This window comes from Symphalangus syndactylus, chromosome 6, assembly GCF_028878055.3.
Source record: "Symphalangus syndactylus isolate Jambi chromosome 6, NHGRI_mSymSyn1-v2.1_pri, whole genome shotgun sequence".
Taxonomy (NCBI): Eukaryota; Metazoa; Chordata; class Mammalia; order Primates; family Hylobatidae; genus Symphalangus; species Symphalangus syndactylus.
The window spans coordinates 138,094,118-138,106,974 of record NC_072428.2 but is presented as its reverse complement, the minus strand read 5'-3'; the positions used below and the strand labels follow the sequence as shown (position 1 = coordinate 138,106,974).

Sequence of the window (12,857 nt, the reverse complement as noted above, 5' to 3'; positions counted from 1 at the left end):
CAGCTTCCCGAGTAGCAGGGACTACAGGTGCCCAGCACCACGCCCGGCTAATTTTTTTTTGTATTTTTAGTAGAGACGGGGTTTTGCCACGTTAGCCAGGATGGTCTCGATCTCCTGACCTCGTGATCTGCCTGCCTCGGCTTCCCAAAGTGCTGGGCGTGAGCCACTGCGCCTGGCCTACTCAGGCTTTTTAGTGCATCAAGGATGTCACAGAGTTCTCCTGCATCGGTGCACCTCCTAAGTATGGAAGATGGCATTGGCGGCCCCTAATTCTTTACCCTTCCCTGTATCTGTGGCCTTTGCCATGTGACTTTACTGTTTACTTCACTGAAGGGAAAGCAAGTTTCTCTTCTCCTTGACTCTGGATTTGGCCACATGACTTACTTTAGATAATCAGACGTTAGTGGATGTGGCAAGACCAAAGGCCTGGAAAGTGCTTGTGTGAGTGGCTTGTTCTCTCGTGTCTCTGCCAGAGAAGAACATGCCCATGCTACCTCCCCGGTCCCAGGAGGAAGACGAGGGGTGTACAGCAGAACCTTCAGCCCCTAGCTGACCCGCAGATGAGTGATAAAAACAGAATTGTTGTTTTAAGCAATTGAGTTTTGGAGCTATTTGTTAGATGGCACCTTTTTACTTTTTATTTTTTTGCAGGAAGTAAAAGCAAAGCTTTTTTTTCTTTCTTAATGCCCTAGAAGACTATGAGAAAAGGAGGAGACACAGCAGGAGAGACGAGAGCTGAACTTCGGCCCAGAGAGCAGAAGTGGGTTTCTAAAGGATGACGGACGGGACTGAGGGTTTAGGGCTCTTGCCTTGCTTCCCGGTCTGGGGCTCTGGGGAGAGGTTGCTGTGTAGGGGGCCGGGGGGGTGGTCCTGTACTAACATGGGGCAGCCCAGCCTCATGTAGAGAGGGAAGAAGAGTAAGCAGACAGGGTCTCCGGTCCTTACGTGCATCATCTCATTCTCATGCAGCCTGAAGCCTGAGATGAAAGCCCTGACTGCTTGATCGCTGACGACAACCTGCCATGGGGAGATGGAGGACGCGAAAGAGACTTAGGGCTTAGGGGTCTCTCAAGTGGGAGACTGAGGGCACAGCAAGTAAGCAAAGGGAGTGATGGCAGGTGCTCCCTGGGAACACTGCCTGAGTCCAAGAAAGGTACTCTAAGTTCATCAACCACAGATTTAAGCTCCAAGGCCAGAAGAGCACTCAGGGATACAGGACACTGGGCTGGAGGCCAGCAGATGCCTGGCCGTGCAAACTCAAGGACCAGCATGCATCCAGGTCTCTCCCTGCCTACGGTATCATTAGAATGCTAAAGCTACATATGTTGCTGCCTGTCCCCTTCTATATTCTGTACACCTGGTCACCACCTTATAGAAAGAAGCAGAGGATGGGAAAGGCTCTCAGAGAGACTGAACATTTTTATTCATGAGGGACAGAGCACAACCAGGAAGGAATGTTGAAATGATTAAGTCAGAATCAGCTTTAAACCAGCCTGGACGTCTAGCTTATTTGCCTTTGCTACCCAGAAGGAATACAAGATCATCAGACACAGATAAAGACGTTGCATTTTCTCTGCATATCTGAGCCGTTTTGTGCATTACAATGTGCAATTCTGTGATAACCATGGCAACCTCCAATTTGGTCTCCCTGCAGCTTCTCACTTCCTGTTATGCATTTCGTACTCTGCAGATGGTATTATCTGGCTAAAGTGTCAATCTGATCACATTATTCTATGGATTAAAAAACATCCTTCCCTGAATTCTTTTAACCCCTAAGATAACATTAAAACCTTAACATGGCTTATAAATAAATCCGTAATATGGCAGATGCTGTCAGTGCCCGGCGTTTACCTCAGTCCTGCTCCAGGAACCACTGACTGCGATTCCGTGTCATCTGCACTTTCCCCTGGCCTCAGCAGCGTGTTGGGTGTAAACACGGGACAAGCTGGAAGTGCTGGGGAGCTGGTACCGCAGGAAGCAGCCCTCATCACTGCAGGGTGGGAGGAGGTGGCGAGATGCCCTGGCTTCCTCCTGCCTCGGTTGGGACACTCGGAGGCATGTCTCGCACTGTCTTCCAGAGTGCCCTGGTGGGATTATGTTCCAGGTGCCCACAGTGGTGAGTGGCTTGATAATGCTGCACCCCTTTCCCTGTTTCATGTCTCTACTTTCCTGCTTGTTTTATGGGATTGTCTCCCAGGTCAACTTCTTATATTCAAATCAAATTCTGCAGGGTTTCTCCTGGGAGAACCCAAACAAGATAGGTGATCATACAACTGCACGGTCTTATTTTTAGAGTAAAACTGGGCACTGCTAATAATGTACTCTTGTCCTGGCAGGAGTAGCTTGGGTCTGTCCTGGGAAAAGCAGGACATGTGGCCCTGCTGGTAAAGCCGCCTTTGATCTGAACCCTGCTTACGCCGTGGCATTTTTATCACTCGCATCTTCACATCGTACTTTCCACCACTCTGAATGCAACTTGTTATAGTTCCTCATATTTCCCTCATGGCACATTGTGTTTCCAAAGATGTCACAACCGTAACTCCTATGGCATGTTTCTTTGCAATGTGACCTGGCTACGATGCCACCAAGAGGTAGGGTCTGCTTCCTTTCTCTTGGAACATGGGCTGGAACCCAGATTTTGGTCAATAGCATGTGGCAAGAATGGTGGCTCTTAGAGATCTTCAGCTTCTACGTTTGCTGTTTGGAAAGCTCCTTCTTGGAGCCCAGCCACCATGCTGTGAGGTAGCCCAAGCAGCCATGATTTGGAACCCTTCAGGGAGAACTTAGCCCCTGGCTCACAGCCCCAAAGAGCTCCTGGGCAGCCAGCACTTGCTGTCAGCCACATGAGTGAGGCTATTTCGGGCTATCCAGTCATTCTTACACCCCGCCTGGAGTCATAAAGCAGAACAACCACCCTGCCAATCCACAGAATTGCCAGAAATAATAAACTACTGTTTTGCGCCACACAGTTTTGGGTGGACTGCGTGTAGAATGGAGAACTGACCTTCCCCGCCCTATGGCCTCTACTTCAGCCAATTGCTTTACCCAGATCATTCTCACTCATCATTAGGGTCCCAGCTTCTGTGTTACTTCCTCTAGTATGCCTTCCCTCATTCCTGGACTGGCCCTCCCTACTTGCTCCCAAAGAATTCTATACTTCTTTCCATTTATCCCACCCTCTTGTCTTTTTACTTCTAATTGCCTTTTCATTACCTTCTTTTCCAGAAACTGAAGCTCTAAAAATGTGACCCAGTGCATATTGATACATTGTATGATCACCTGTCTTGCTTTGGGTTCTCCCAAGAGAAACCTCTGAGAACTGGATTTGAATATATAAAGTTTCCAAAGGCAGAAACTGTGCCTGTCTTGGACCCTAATGATGTTCCAGGGACTTATACAATGCCTGGCATCTGACATATGATGAGTATACATTTGCTGATTATGCAAAGTAAAAAACTAATATGTATTACACACATACTATGTGGCAGAGACTGTGCTAACTGCTAAACGTGTATTATTTTGCTGAATCCTGTGACACAGAGACCATTACTATTCCTATTTTACACATGAGAAAACAGATACACACAATGTTAAGTAACCTGACAAAGTCATACAATTGGCAAATGGTAGAGTAAGAGATTGTATTAGGCTGTTCTTGCACTGCTATAAAGAAATACCCGAGACTGGGTAATTTATAAGGAAAGAGGTTTAATTGGCTCACAGTTCTGCAGGCTTTATAGGAGGCACAGCACTGGCATCTGCTTCTGGGGAGGCCTCAGGAAGCTTACGATTATGGCAGAAGGTGAAGGTGGAGCAGGCAGGGTACATGGCGAAAGCAGGATCTAGAGGAAGAGTGTTGCGGGGAGGTGCTATACACTTAAACACCCAGATCTTACGTAAACTCAGAGTGAGAGCTCACTTATCACCAAGGAGATGGCCCAAGCCGTTCATGAGGGATCCACCCCCATGATCCAAACACCTCCCACCAGGCCCCACCTCCAACACTGGGGATTACATTTCAACATGAGATTTCGGTGGGGACAAATATCCAAACTATATCAGAGATCAAACCCAAGGGTGGGAGAGCAAAGTCTGCCCTTAAGTCAGTCCTTATGCATCAGTCAGGACAGGCGAGGCTCTGCCACAGTAACAAACAGCCCTATAGTCTTGGTGGCTTAACAAAGCAAGGAGTTTTTTTTTTAATCTCATGCTATAGGTTCATCACAAGTCAAGAGTATTCTGTTCACTGTAGTCACAGAGGGACCCAGGCTTATGGAAAAAATCACTGTCTTAGGCTTGTCAGTCACCATGCCAAAGGGATCAAAGGACTCTAGAGGGTCTTGCATGAGCATTTGAATGTTCTAGCCTGGAAATCACACAAATCTTTTCCATTCATAACTCTGGCCAGAAATATTCTATGAGCAGCATGGTTATCACAGTATACAATTTCATCAACAAATGAAGATCTAAGTATGTCAGTTCCTTCTGTGTGAAGAAGCTTTGCCAAAGCTCCAGAAAGTTTTAGAAAGCCTTAGAATAAGACTTTTTAATCAATAAAAAGTCATGTAGGATCATGATATTCACAATTTAGATTATAATAGAAATAATATAGTGGCTACTAGGAGGCTCATCTTCTATTGGAGTTGCTTTGGATAACGGCACTTTGGGAAATATGAGGGTCTGAGACCAATATGACTTACAAACTCTAGTTAGTTCAAATGGATAGAAGTTCACTTCATTTTTACCACCCCAGACATCGCCACTGACAGCAGCAATGGTCAGCAAAGCAACAATGACACTGCATTAGTATTCAGCTTCTTTCCAAGCACAGCTTCGCAAGTTTACACGGAGAGGCTACTGTCTTTTTATTACAGAATAGATCTACTTCATCATGGTTTTATATTACTCTGATTTACAACAATGGCAGAAATAGTTAATTTGAAAAACGATTACTTAAAGTGGGCTCAGAAATAAAATTAAAATGCATATTGTCATCTTGGAAACAGGTTGTCTATGTAATTACACAATTCACAGTGATGTGGTGATCACTGTACATTGATATTCTTCCAAATTCATATCTATCACCACGCATCATAACAGTGTTTTATATCAAGGAGCCCTAAAACCCTAAATGTTATCCCCCTACTTGCCAATGGAACAGGAGACCCTGATCTACTATAATACTGCATTTTCACCTTTTTAATTAAGAAAATTACTCCCACCACAAATCTTAAAGTTTCAAAGGTTATTTAGGCTATATCTAATCTGGTTTTACTCAATCCAGACAACTCCTTAATATAGAGGGCACATTTCTGTTTAGCCTTTGTTGAATATTCTCAATAATAGAGGTCATTACCTCAAAGTAGAGGCCACTCGCTTTTGAAAAGCTCTGATTGTTAGGAAGTTCTTTCTTATATGCAGCTGAGATTTTCCTCTTCATATCTTCTGCTTTTGGTCCATGTCAGTCTTGCTGAGTAAGCCTCAACTAAGTCTAATCCACTCCGCATGTGGCAGTTACCAAAGACTGAAATTGATTCTCTCGTCTCTCAAATCGTATCTTTTTCTGATCAGACATTCCCAGGTCTTCTGACATTTCCTTTACGGGTCTTGTGTTTATCTGGTTTTCTCCTCAGATGACTAATATCCTCGCTCTGGACATGATTCTCATACTAGTGTGGCTCAGAATTATGTTCATTTAAGAATCCACCACCATGTAACGTTGCTTGTACCAGACTTTCCATCAAACCAATTTCCTAAGTTTTTTCATGATGCTGGGGGTCTCCCATCTTCTATTTAAGTGATTGTATATGTATTTTTTATCTAAGTGCAGCAATTTATTTCTATTACATTTTGTTGTATTATTTTTATCCCATCTTTCTAGCCTGTCAAGATGGTTTTGAAACGCTTTTTATAATCCATCATATTAAACCATCCCTCTCAGCTTCATGACATTTGCAAACTTAATAAACATGCTATTTGTGTCTTTCTCCAAGGCATTAATAGAGATGTTGAAAAGGACATGAGCAAACAGAACACCCCACTTTTGGCTTCAAGTTACATTTCTCTTCCTTGAAGATTTCTTGAGAGACCATTACATTTGTTGCTGAAAGATAAAGTCTATGACATCACTCGGCTGGTAAAAGATGGATGGATATGAGGGATAAAAGATGGCCATAACTATGTCTAGTGAGATTTCTCCTCTGTGAACCTTTGCTGATTGCTAGTGATCCTGAATTCCTTCTAGAAGCATTCAGAATTATGTAAGAATCCATTCTAAAAGTTTGCTGTTGGTTGGCAGTGATCGCACTACTATTTCTTGAATATATATCCTCCATCCCCTTTATAAAGATCACACTTGTCCTTGATTAGGTAGCCTTTCTTTCATCCTTCTTATGTGTCCCTTTTTGAGTAGTGCTCATCAGAAAGCTCATTGTGAAGTCATCTTAGGTATTTAGAGCCATCTTCTCTTTCTTTTATAGGGTCAGTTTCTGCTACTCAGAAACTGATCATATAAAAGTAAAGCAACAACTTTGGAGCATGAAACTCCAGGGGGTTTCAAAACCTGGCTGGAGTACATATCAGTTGCAAGTTCAATACTGTACGTCTGTACAGATGGATTTTTACACAGCCGGGGAAGGCAAATGGGTTGTCTCTCACTGAAGTATATGTTGTTTCCAAAGAGACATTTAAGCACATTCCTCCTCAGTCCTGCCTGTGTGAAATGATCAAATATCAAAGGAGTATTGGCTTGAAGCGGTGGCCAATGATTAGCTTCTCAAGCACTTACATGTCTTTTTGGGGTCTTCACTGTGACTCCTTCAATTTTATTAACAGAATTTTAGCTTCAGAGTAGCAAGAACCTCGTCCTTGCTTCCTCACCATTCTGGAGGATGCAGGTGTCATCAGGAAGCAAAGTATAGGTCTTGGGTCACAAATCACGCTTTTCAAATCTCAGCGTCACCACTGACTCGCTGAGTAGCTTGAAGCCAGTGGTTTTCAACTGGCGTGGTAATTTTTTCCTCCTGGGGAACATTTAGCAATGTTAGAAGACATTTTTGGTTGTCACAGCTTGGGGTACTACTCATATATAGTGGGTAAAGGCCAGGGAGGATGCTAAACATTCTGCAATGAACAAGACGGCCCCATAAAAAGAATTTTCTGACCCAAAATGTCAATAGTTCTGCTGTTGGGAAAACCCCACTTTAAGAAAAAAACTTAATAGTTTTGAGCCTTAGCTCCTTCTTCTATACGATGAGGGTAACAATGGTCTGTGGTGTTGTGAGAAACGCAGACAGTATTGTACTTACAGCATATAGCATAATAACCGGCATGTAGCCAGCATCAAAAATGGTAATTATTTATGTATTAGGCATTGTGCTGTATATGTCTTAAGATGTTATTAGCTTAATATTAAAAGAGTAGTTCATTTGCTCCACAAGTATTTTTTGAGCCCTTTCTGTATACTAGGCACTGATCAGGCCGCTGCAAATAGATTAGTTTCAAAAAAAGTCTCTGCCTTCTACCCTCAGGGAGCTAACAACCTGCAAGTAGGCATTTGTGTTCCCCATTTTGCAATGGAGAGAACCTAGGCTCTGAGAGGTTCAACTAAGAAAGCAACATGGTCAAGATTTCAATGGTAACAGAGGATTCCAGTCTAACTAGCTCTGCCTGATTCCGAAGTCCACATTCTTTCTACTCCATGGTTGTCAGATGCCTACTTTTAGGCTGTGAGATATGTGAGGACTGCAGCTCTCACCTCTGTGCTAATCTTACTGATTCTGTTAGGATGGTCATCCACACCCTTTCACCCTGTAGTATACGTCTACAATGATATTCTTTCTGTCTCGTTCCCCTTTTACTCTTTATTAATTCAACAAATATTTATTGAGCACTTGCTCCTTGTTAGTATACAGTGGAACTATGAGATGCTTTCTTGGTCTGCAGGGAGGTCATGGGCTTGTAGGGATGAGAGATAATCTCCACTAGAAGTCAATGCACCAAGGACCCATTACTGGAGGCCTAACTACTCTCGCATGCATGATACCATTTCCATCTTGGAATTGTGGACCTCCTTACAGGTATTTATGTGTACTTTCTGTATGTAACTCACTGCCACACTCACAGTTACCTAGTTTGTGTATGCAGCAACATTTTTCTTGGGTGTACAAAAAATACAGTGCGTAACCTTCATGTATCTGAGGCTCATGGTACACTTTTAGCTCTGCACAGATTGATGTCACGGTACATTCTTAGTTGTAGAAAATGTGGCCTTTATGATGTTATTTGTTCATGACCTTGAAGGTCCATGCCGTACAGTATATTGTAATTGTGATGAAATGTGAATCTAGTTACATGACCTGAAAAACAGAGGAACCAGAGAATATTACTCATCCTGACAGAACCTAGAAATCACCCAACATTCCCATCAAAATTTGACTTTGTAGGTTCCACAAAGTAATAAAAAGTCTATTATTTTCGGGTATGTTTACGGTTGATGTTACTTTCGGAATATCGTAGTGTAGTATCTTTAGGAGCATCACCATGTCATAGTGTGGAGTTTGTTTTGATGGAGTCACATGGTTGTGAAGGAGCACTTAACATTGTAAAGTATTCTTGACTGAACCGTGCGAGTACGTCTGGTGGAAAGCAGGTACTCACCAAAGTCTCAGATCCATGACTCATGAATGCCAAGGCCCTACTCCACTAAACAGCCACTTCTTGTTGCTAACTGATGGCATCGCTCAACTATCAAATACATCCCTCTTCTGGAGCTTCACCATGAATGACAAGATTGTTTGATCTACTTAAGAATCTGGACTCTCTTCAGAGAGACCTCGCTTCCAAACTCTGCTTTGCCAATATTAGTTGAGTAACTTTTGTCAAATTGACCTTCTTCTGCTTCAGTTTTCTCATCTGCAAAATGAGGTTCATAATCAGGGATCTCATTTCATTGGATTGTTGTGACATTCGTTTCTTATATTTACCCGTGTAACATGTGATGTCACAAAGTCTCTTTTTGTTCACAGAACATAAAAGTGGTGATAAGATCTGCAAAAATACATCAACTATAGAAAATGTTGGAGAAAATTCAGATAAGGACATTAGGGTGAGGTAATCCAAAGCTAGATTTGAGACTGTGCCTGAGCGCTGTTTTTAGGATGCAAAGGATTAAGCAGAAGCTATTTAATTATCTTTCATATCGTACAATATCTAAGGCCCAATGATCAATACATCTTAGCCCTCACTTGTTTTCCAGTTCCACCTTTTGATTCATCACTTGCTGCTCCCCACTGTCTTGTTCACCGAGTGTGCGGTCTTGGGCTTTATGCACACACCTGCTTTCCCCCTGTCTTCAGGATGCCTCCCTCTCCAACCAGACTGGTGTGTTCCTGGTTCTAAACCCAGGAATCCTTTTTGTTCTTGACCACTTTCTGGCACAAGATATAGGCTTTATCCCTCACCTGGTCAACCTCAGCATTTACCACCTGCTCAAACTGTCCTCTCTGTCTTTCTCTTTGCATTCTAGATTAACTGCCACAGGGATTGTAGCACAGTAAAGAGCTCCCTTGCTGTCTGATTGCCTGAGTTCAAATTTTGGTTCCGCACTGATTAGCCAGGTGGCCCGGTTATTTAATCTCTTCATGGTTCAGTTTTCTCATCTAAAAAGTGGAGATCATAATCTTAACTACCTCATACAATTGTGATGAAGATTAAATGGGCTAATATCTATCAAGTGCTTAAACTGGAGCCTGGCCTACAGTAAATCTTACATAAGTGCATATTATTACTATTACTATTATTATTATTATTTGTGACACGGAGTCTTGCTCTGTCGCCCATGCTGGAGTGCAGTGGCACAATCTCTGCTCACTGCAAGCTCTGCCTCCCGGGTTCACGGCATTCTTCTCCCTCAGCCTCCCGAGTAGCTGGGACTACAGGCGCCCGCCACTACGCCCGGCTAATTTTTTTGTATTTTTAGTAGAGACGGGGTTTCACCGTGGTCTCGATCTCCTGACCTCGTGATCCGCCTGCCTCGGCCTCCCAAAGTGCTGGGATTACAAGCGTGAGCCACCGCGCCCGGCCTATTATTATTATTATTGAGACAGAGTCTCGCTCTGTCACCCAGGCTGGGGTGCAGTGGCGCGATCTCGGCTCACTGCAAGCTCCGCCTCCCGGGTTCACGCCATTCTCCTGCCTCAGCCTCCCGAGTAGCTGGGACTACAGGCGCCCGCCACCAAGCCCGGCTAACTTTTTTATTTTTTAGTAGAGATGGGGTTTCACCGTGTTAGCCAGGATGCTCTCCATCTCCCGACCTCGTGATCTGCCTGCCTCAGCCTCCCAAAGTGCTGGGATTACAGGCATGAGCCACCGCGCCCAGTCTATTATTTTTATTATAGGTTCAGTCTCCTGCTCACTCCTCATTTTGTGACCCCTGCCCCATGTGTTTAAGTGAGCATTTTTACCATTAATGCTATTCTGATCACTTCTACCCAATGGCCGCCGAGTGACCTCCCTCCCACCTGTACATCACCACCATCTTACTGTTTTCATTGCGGTTCACAGTACACAGCCTCATATTAACAAAATTCATTGGCTTCACATTAAATATTTTAAAATATTTCACCAATCATATCGATATTTTAAAAATTTAGGGTGTAACCTTCACGTATCTGTGGCTCATGGTACATTTTTTAGCTTTGCACAGTGCTAATCTCCTCTGGTGAAGGGAAGGACAAGGAGACTCTGGAATTCACAGTCGCACGTGGGCAAGGGCATTCTGTCACACTGTCAAATTCCTTATTGGCCTTCTCATCTGCAAATAATATCAAGGTGCTTTTTTACGAGTGAGAGGAAGATAGAATCATGTTGATATGCTTTGACAAAGGAAACGTTAAATTACATACTGCTAGAGGTAGAGGTCTGTAATAGACCAAATTCTACATAGAGAAGCCTGGAGCAGACTTGCCTTCGGTTGGGTTGTAGTTTATGCCACGCACCAAACAACGTTGGTTCCATTACCATCGCTGACTTAGAAGCCCCCATTACCAATCACAATTTTTTGTTTTTTTTTTTTTGAGACAGAGTCTCAGTCTGTCGCCCAGGCTGGAGTGCAGTGGCACGATCTTGGCTCACTGCAACCTCCACCTCCAGGGTTCAAGCAATTCTCCTGCCTCAGCCTCCCGAGTAGCTGGGATTCGGACACCTGCCACCATGCACGGCTAATTTTTGTATTTTTAGTAGAGACGGGGTTTTGCCATGTTGGCCAGGCTGGTCTCGAACTCCTGACCTCAAGTGATCCACCAGCCTTAGCCTCCCAAAGTGCTGGGATTACAGGCATGGGCCACCATGCCCAGCCTAATCACAATGTATTTCAAAGGCGAATTAGCTTTAGAATGAGTTACATGAGCAATTTCCCCCAAAGATAATTTGCTGACACTTCTCTCGTGCAACACCAAGAATAACCATGTAACTTTCCTGTACAGAGAAGATATCCGTGACTGGCCCCAGTAAGAGAAATTTACCTGATAGTTTCAAAATCCAAATTCACATTACCCGGATGTATTCGTAGCATGCATTTATACCTAACGAACCACATTCTTACCTATAACTTTTCCCAGAAAGAGCGACTTGGGAGAATTGAAGAGGGTGTCGGATGAACTTGGCAGATGGTAACTCACAGAAGGATAATGGTCGAGCTGCAGGAGGAAAACAAGAGACACTTTTAGGAGCACGTCTCTACCCTGCGTGCAACCAAATCTTCCCTGTGGGGATGACGTCACTCTTTGAACCCTGGTTTTCTGATATCTTATTTCACCAGCACGACTCTAAAACACCAGCCCGAGAAAATGGAAACCCATCTCTTCCTTTGCTGGGGTTCTTTGAAAAAATTTCAGCACGGTAAGTGAAGATCCTTTATGATCGGCTCTCCGGGTGATGTACATTTTCTGTGGATGATTTACCTACAGGATTAAGATCCCTGTTCTTTTTAATGGAGTAAAATCTGCTTGATCCAATCTCCAGTGTCAGCCTCTGATAGGGAATATGACACATCTACAGCAATGAAGTTTTGCTGAAACATTTTATTTTGTGATACGATCACACACACACACACACACATACACACACACACTCAAATGCTGAGGGTCAAGTAGGGTAAACAGTTGTAGTTTTCTCACTTATCCCAATGAGAATGATTTCTCCTGCCACAGGCAGGGGTGGTTGGGTGAGTTGGCAGCAGAGGAAGAGAAATGAAGCTGTTGGGAACAGTGCACAGACAGTAACCACGGAAGCGATGCACATTTCCGATCCTGTTGCCCGTGGACAAAGCGCCAATGGTGGTGTCAGAATCATTGGCCTTGCCATTTGTGTCCCAGTGTGGCTTTTCCTGCCTCATATTCTCAGCTGTCTTTTTACCACCCATACAGTCTAGGTGTGTTTCTCCAACTGTGAGCTCTTAGAGCTTTCTGAGCCTTTTTTGTGCCCACTTGTAGCAAACTTTCTTTTGTAAGCATTCATTTTTCTGAAGTGAGTTTAATACATGCTAAGGTCAGCATGATGAGAGGTGCGGGTTATAAGAAAACACAGCATTGCTCTCCGACATGGGCATTCCCATGGGGGCCACGTCAATTGTGTAGAGGGAGGAGACAGAACAAGCAGCAACTTGTTGAAGGCAGCAGCACAGACTCAGAAGCAGATACGCTCCCGAGTCCTTGCTCAAACTGGGCTTGATCAGGCAAAAAACTGTCCTTCAGATGAGCAAAGATGCTGGAAGCTAGCTGTGCTCTTGGGAGGAAGGAGAGAGTGGCAGGGAAGAAAGAGGGCAGGCAAGTGATCAAATGGCATCACCACACTGAGAA

The 12,857-nt window shown here is 43.9% G+C and overlaps 1 protein-coding gene across 2 annotated transcripts in view; it reads right to left on the bottom strand.

Moving 5' to 3' along the window:
* CNTNAP2 (contactin associated protein 2) overlaps nt 1–12,857 on the bottom strand; it is a 2,323,962-nt gene that overhangs the window by 147,065 nt on the left and 2,164,040 nt on the right. Inside the window, exons 21-22 of one of the 2 annotated variants that reach the window (XM_063641685.1) lie at nt 11,603–11,696; nt 3,703–3,842 (exon numbers count right to left, since the gene is read on the bottom strand). In XM_063641685.1, coding sequence (XP_063497755.1) covers nt 3,718–3,842; nt 11,603–11,696 — 219 coding nt within the window. In that variant the 3' untranslated portion in view covers nt 3,703–3,717. Of the gene's footprint in view, nt 1–3,702; nt 3,843–11,602; nt 11,697–12,857 lie in introns of those variants that run through there. The other variant, XM_063641684.1, reaches the window with a different exon arrangement.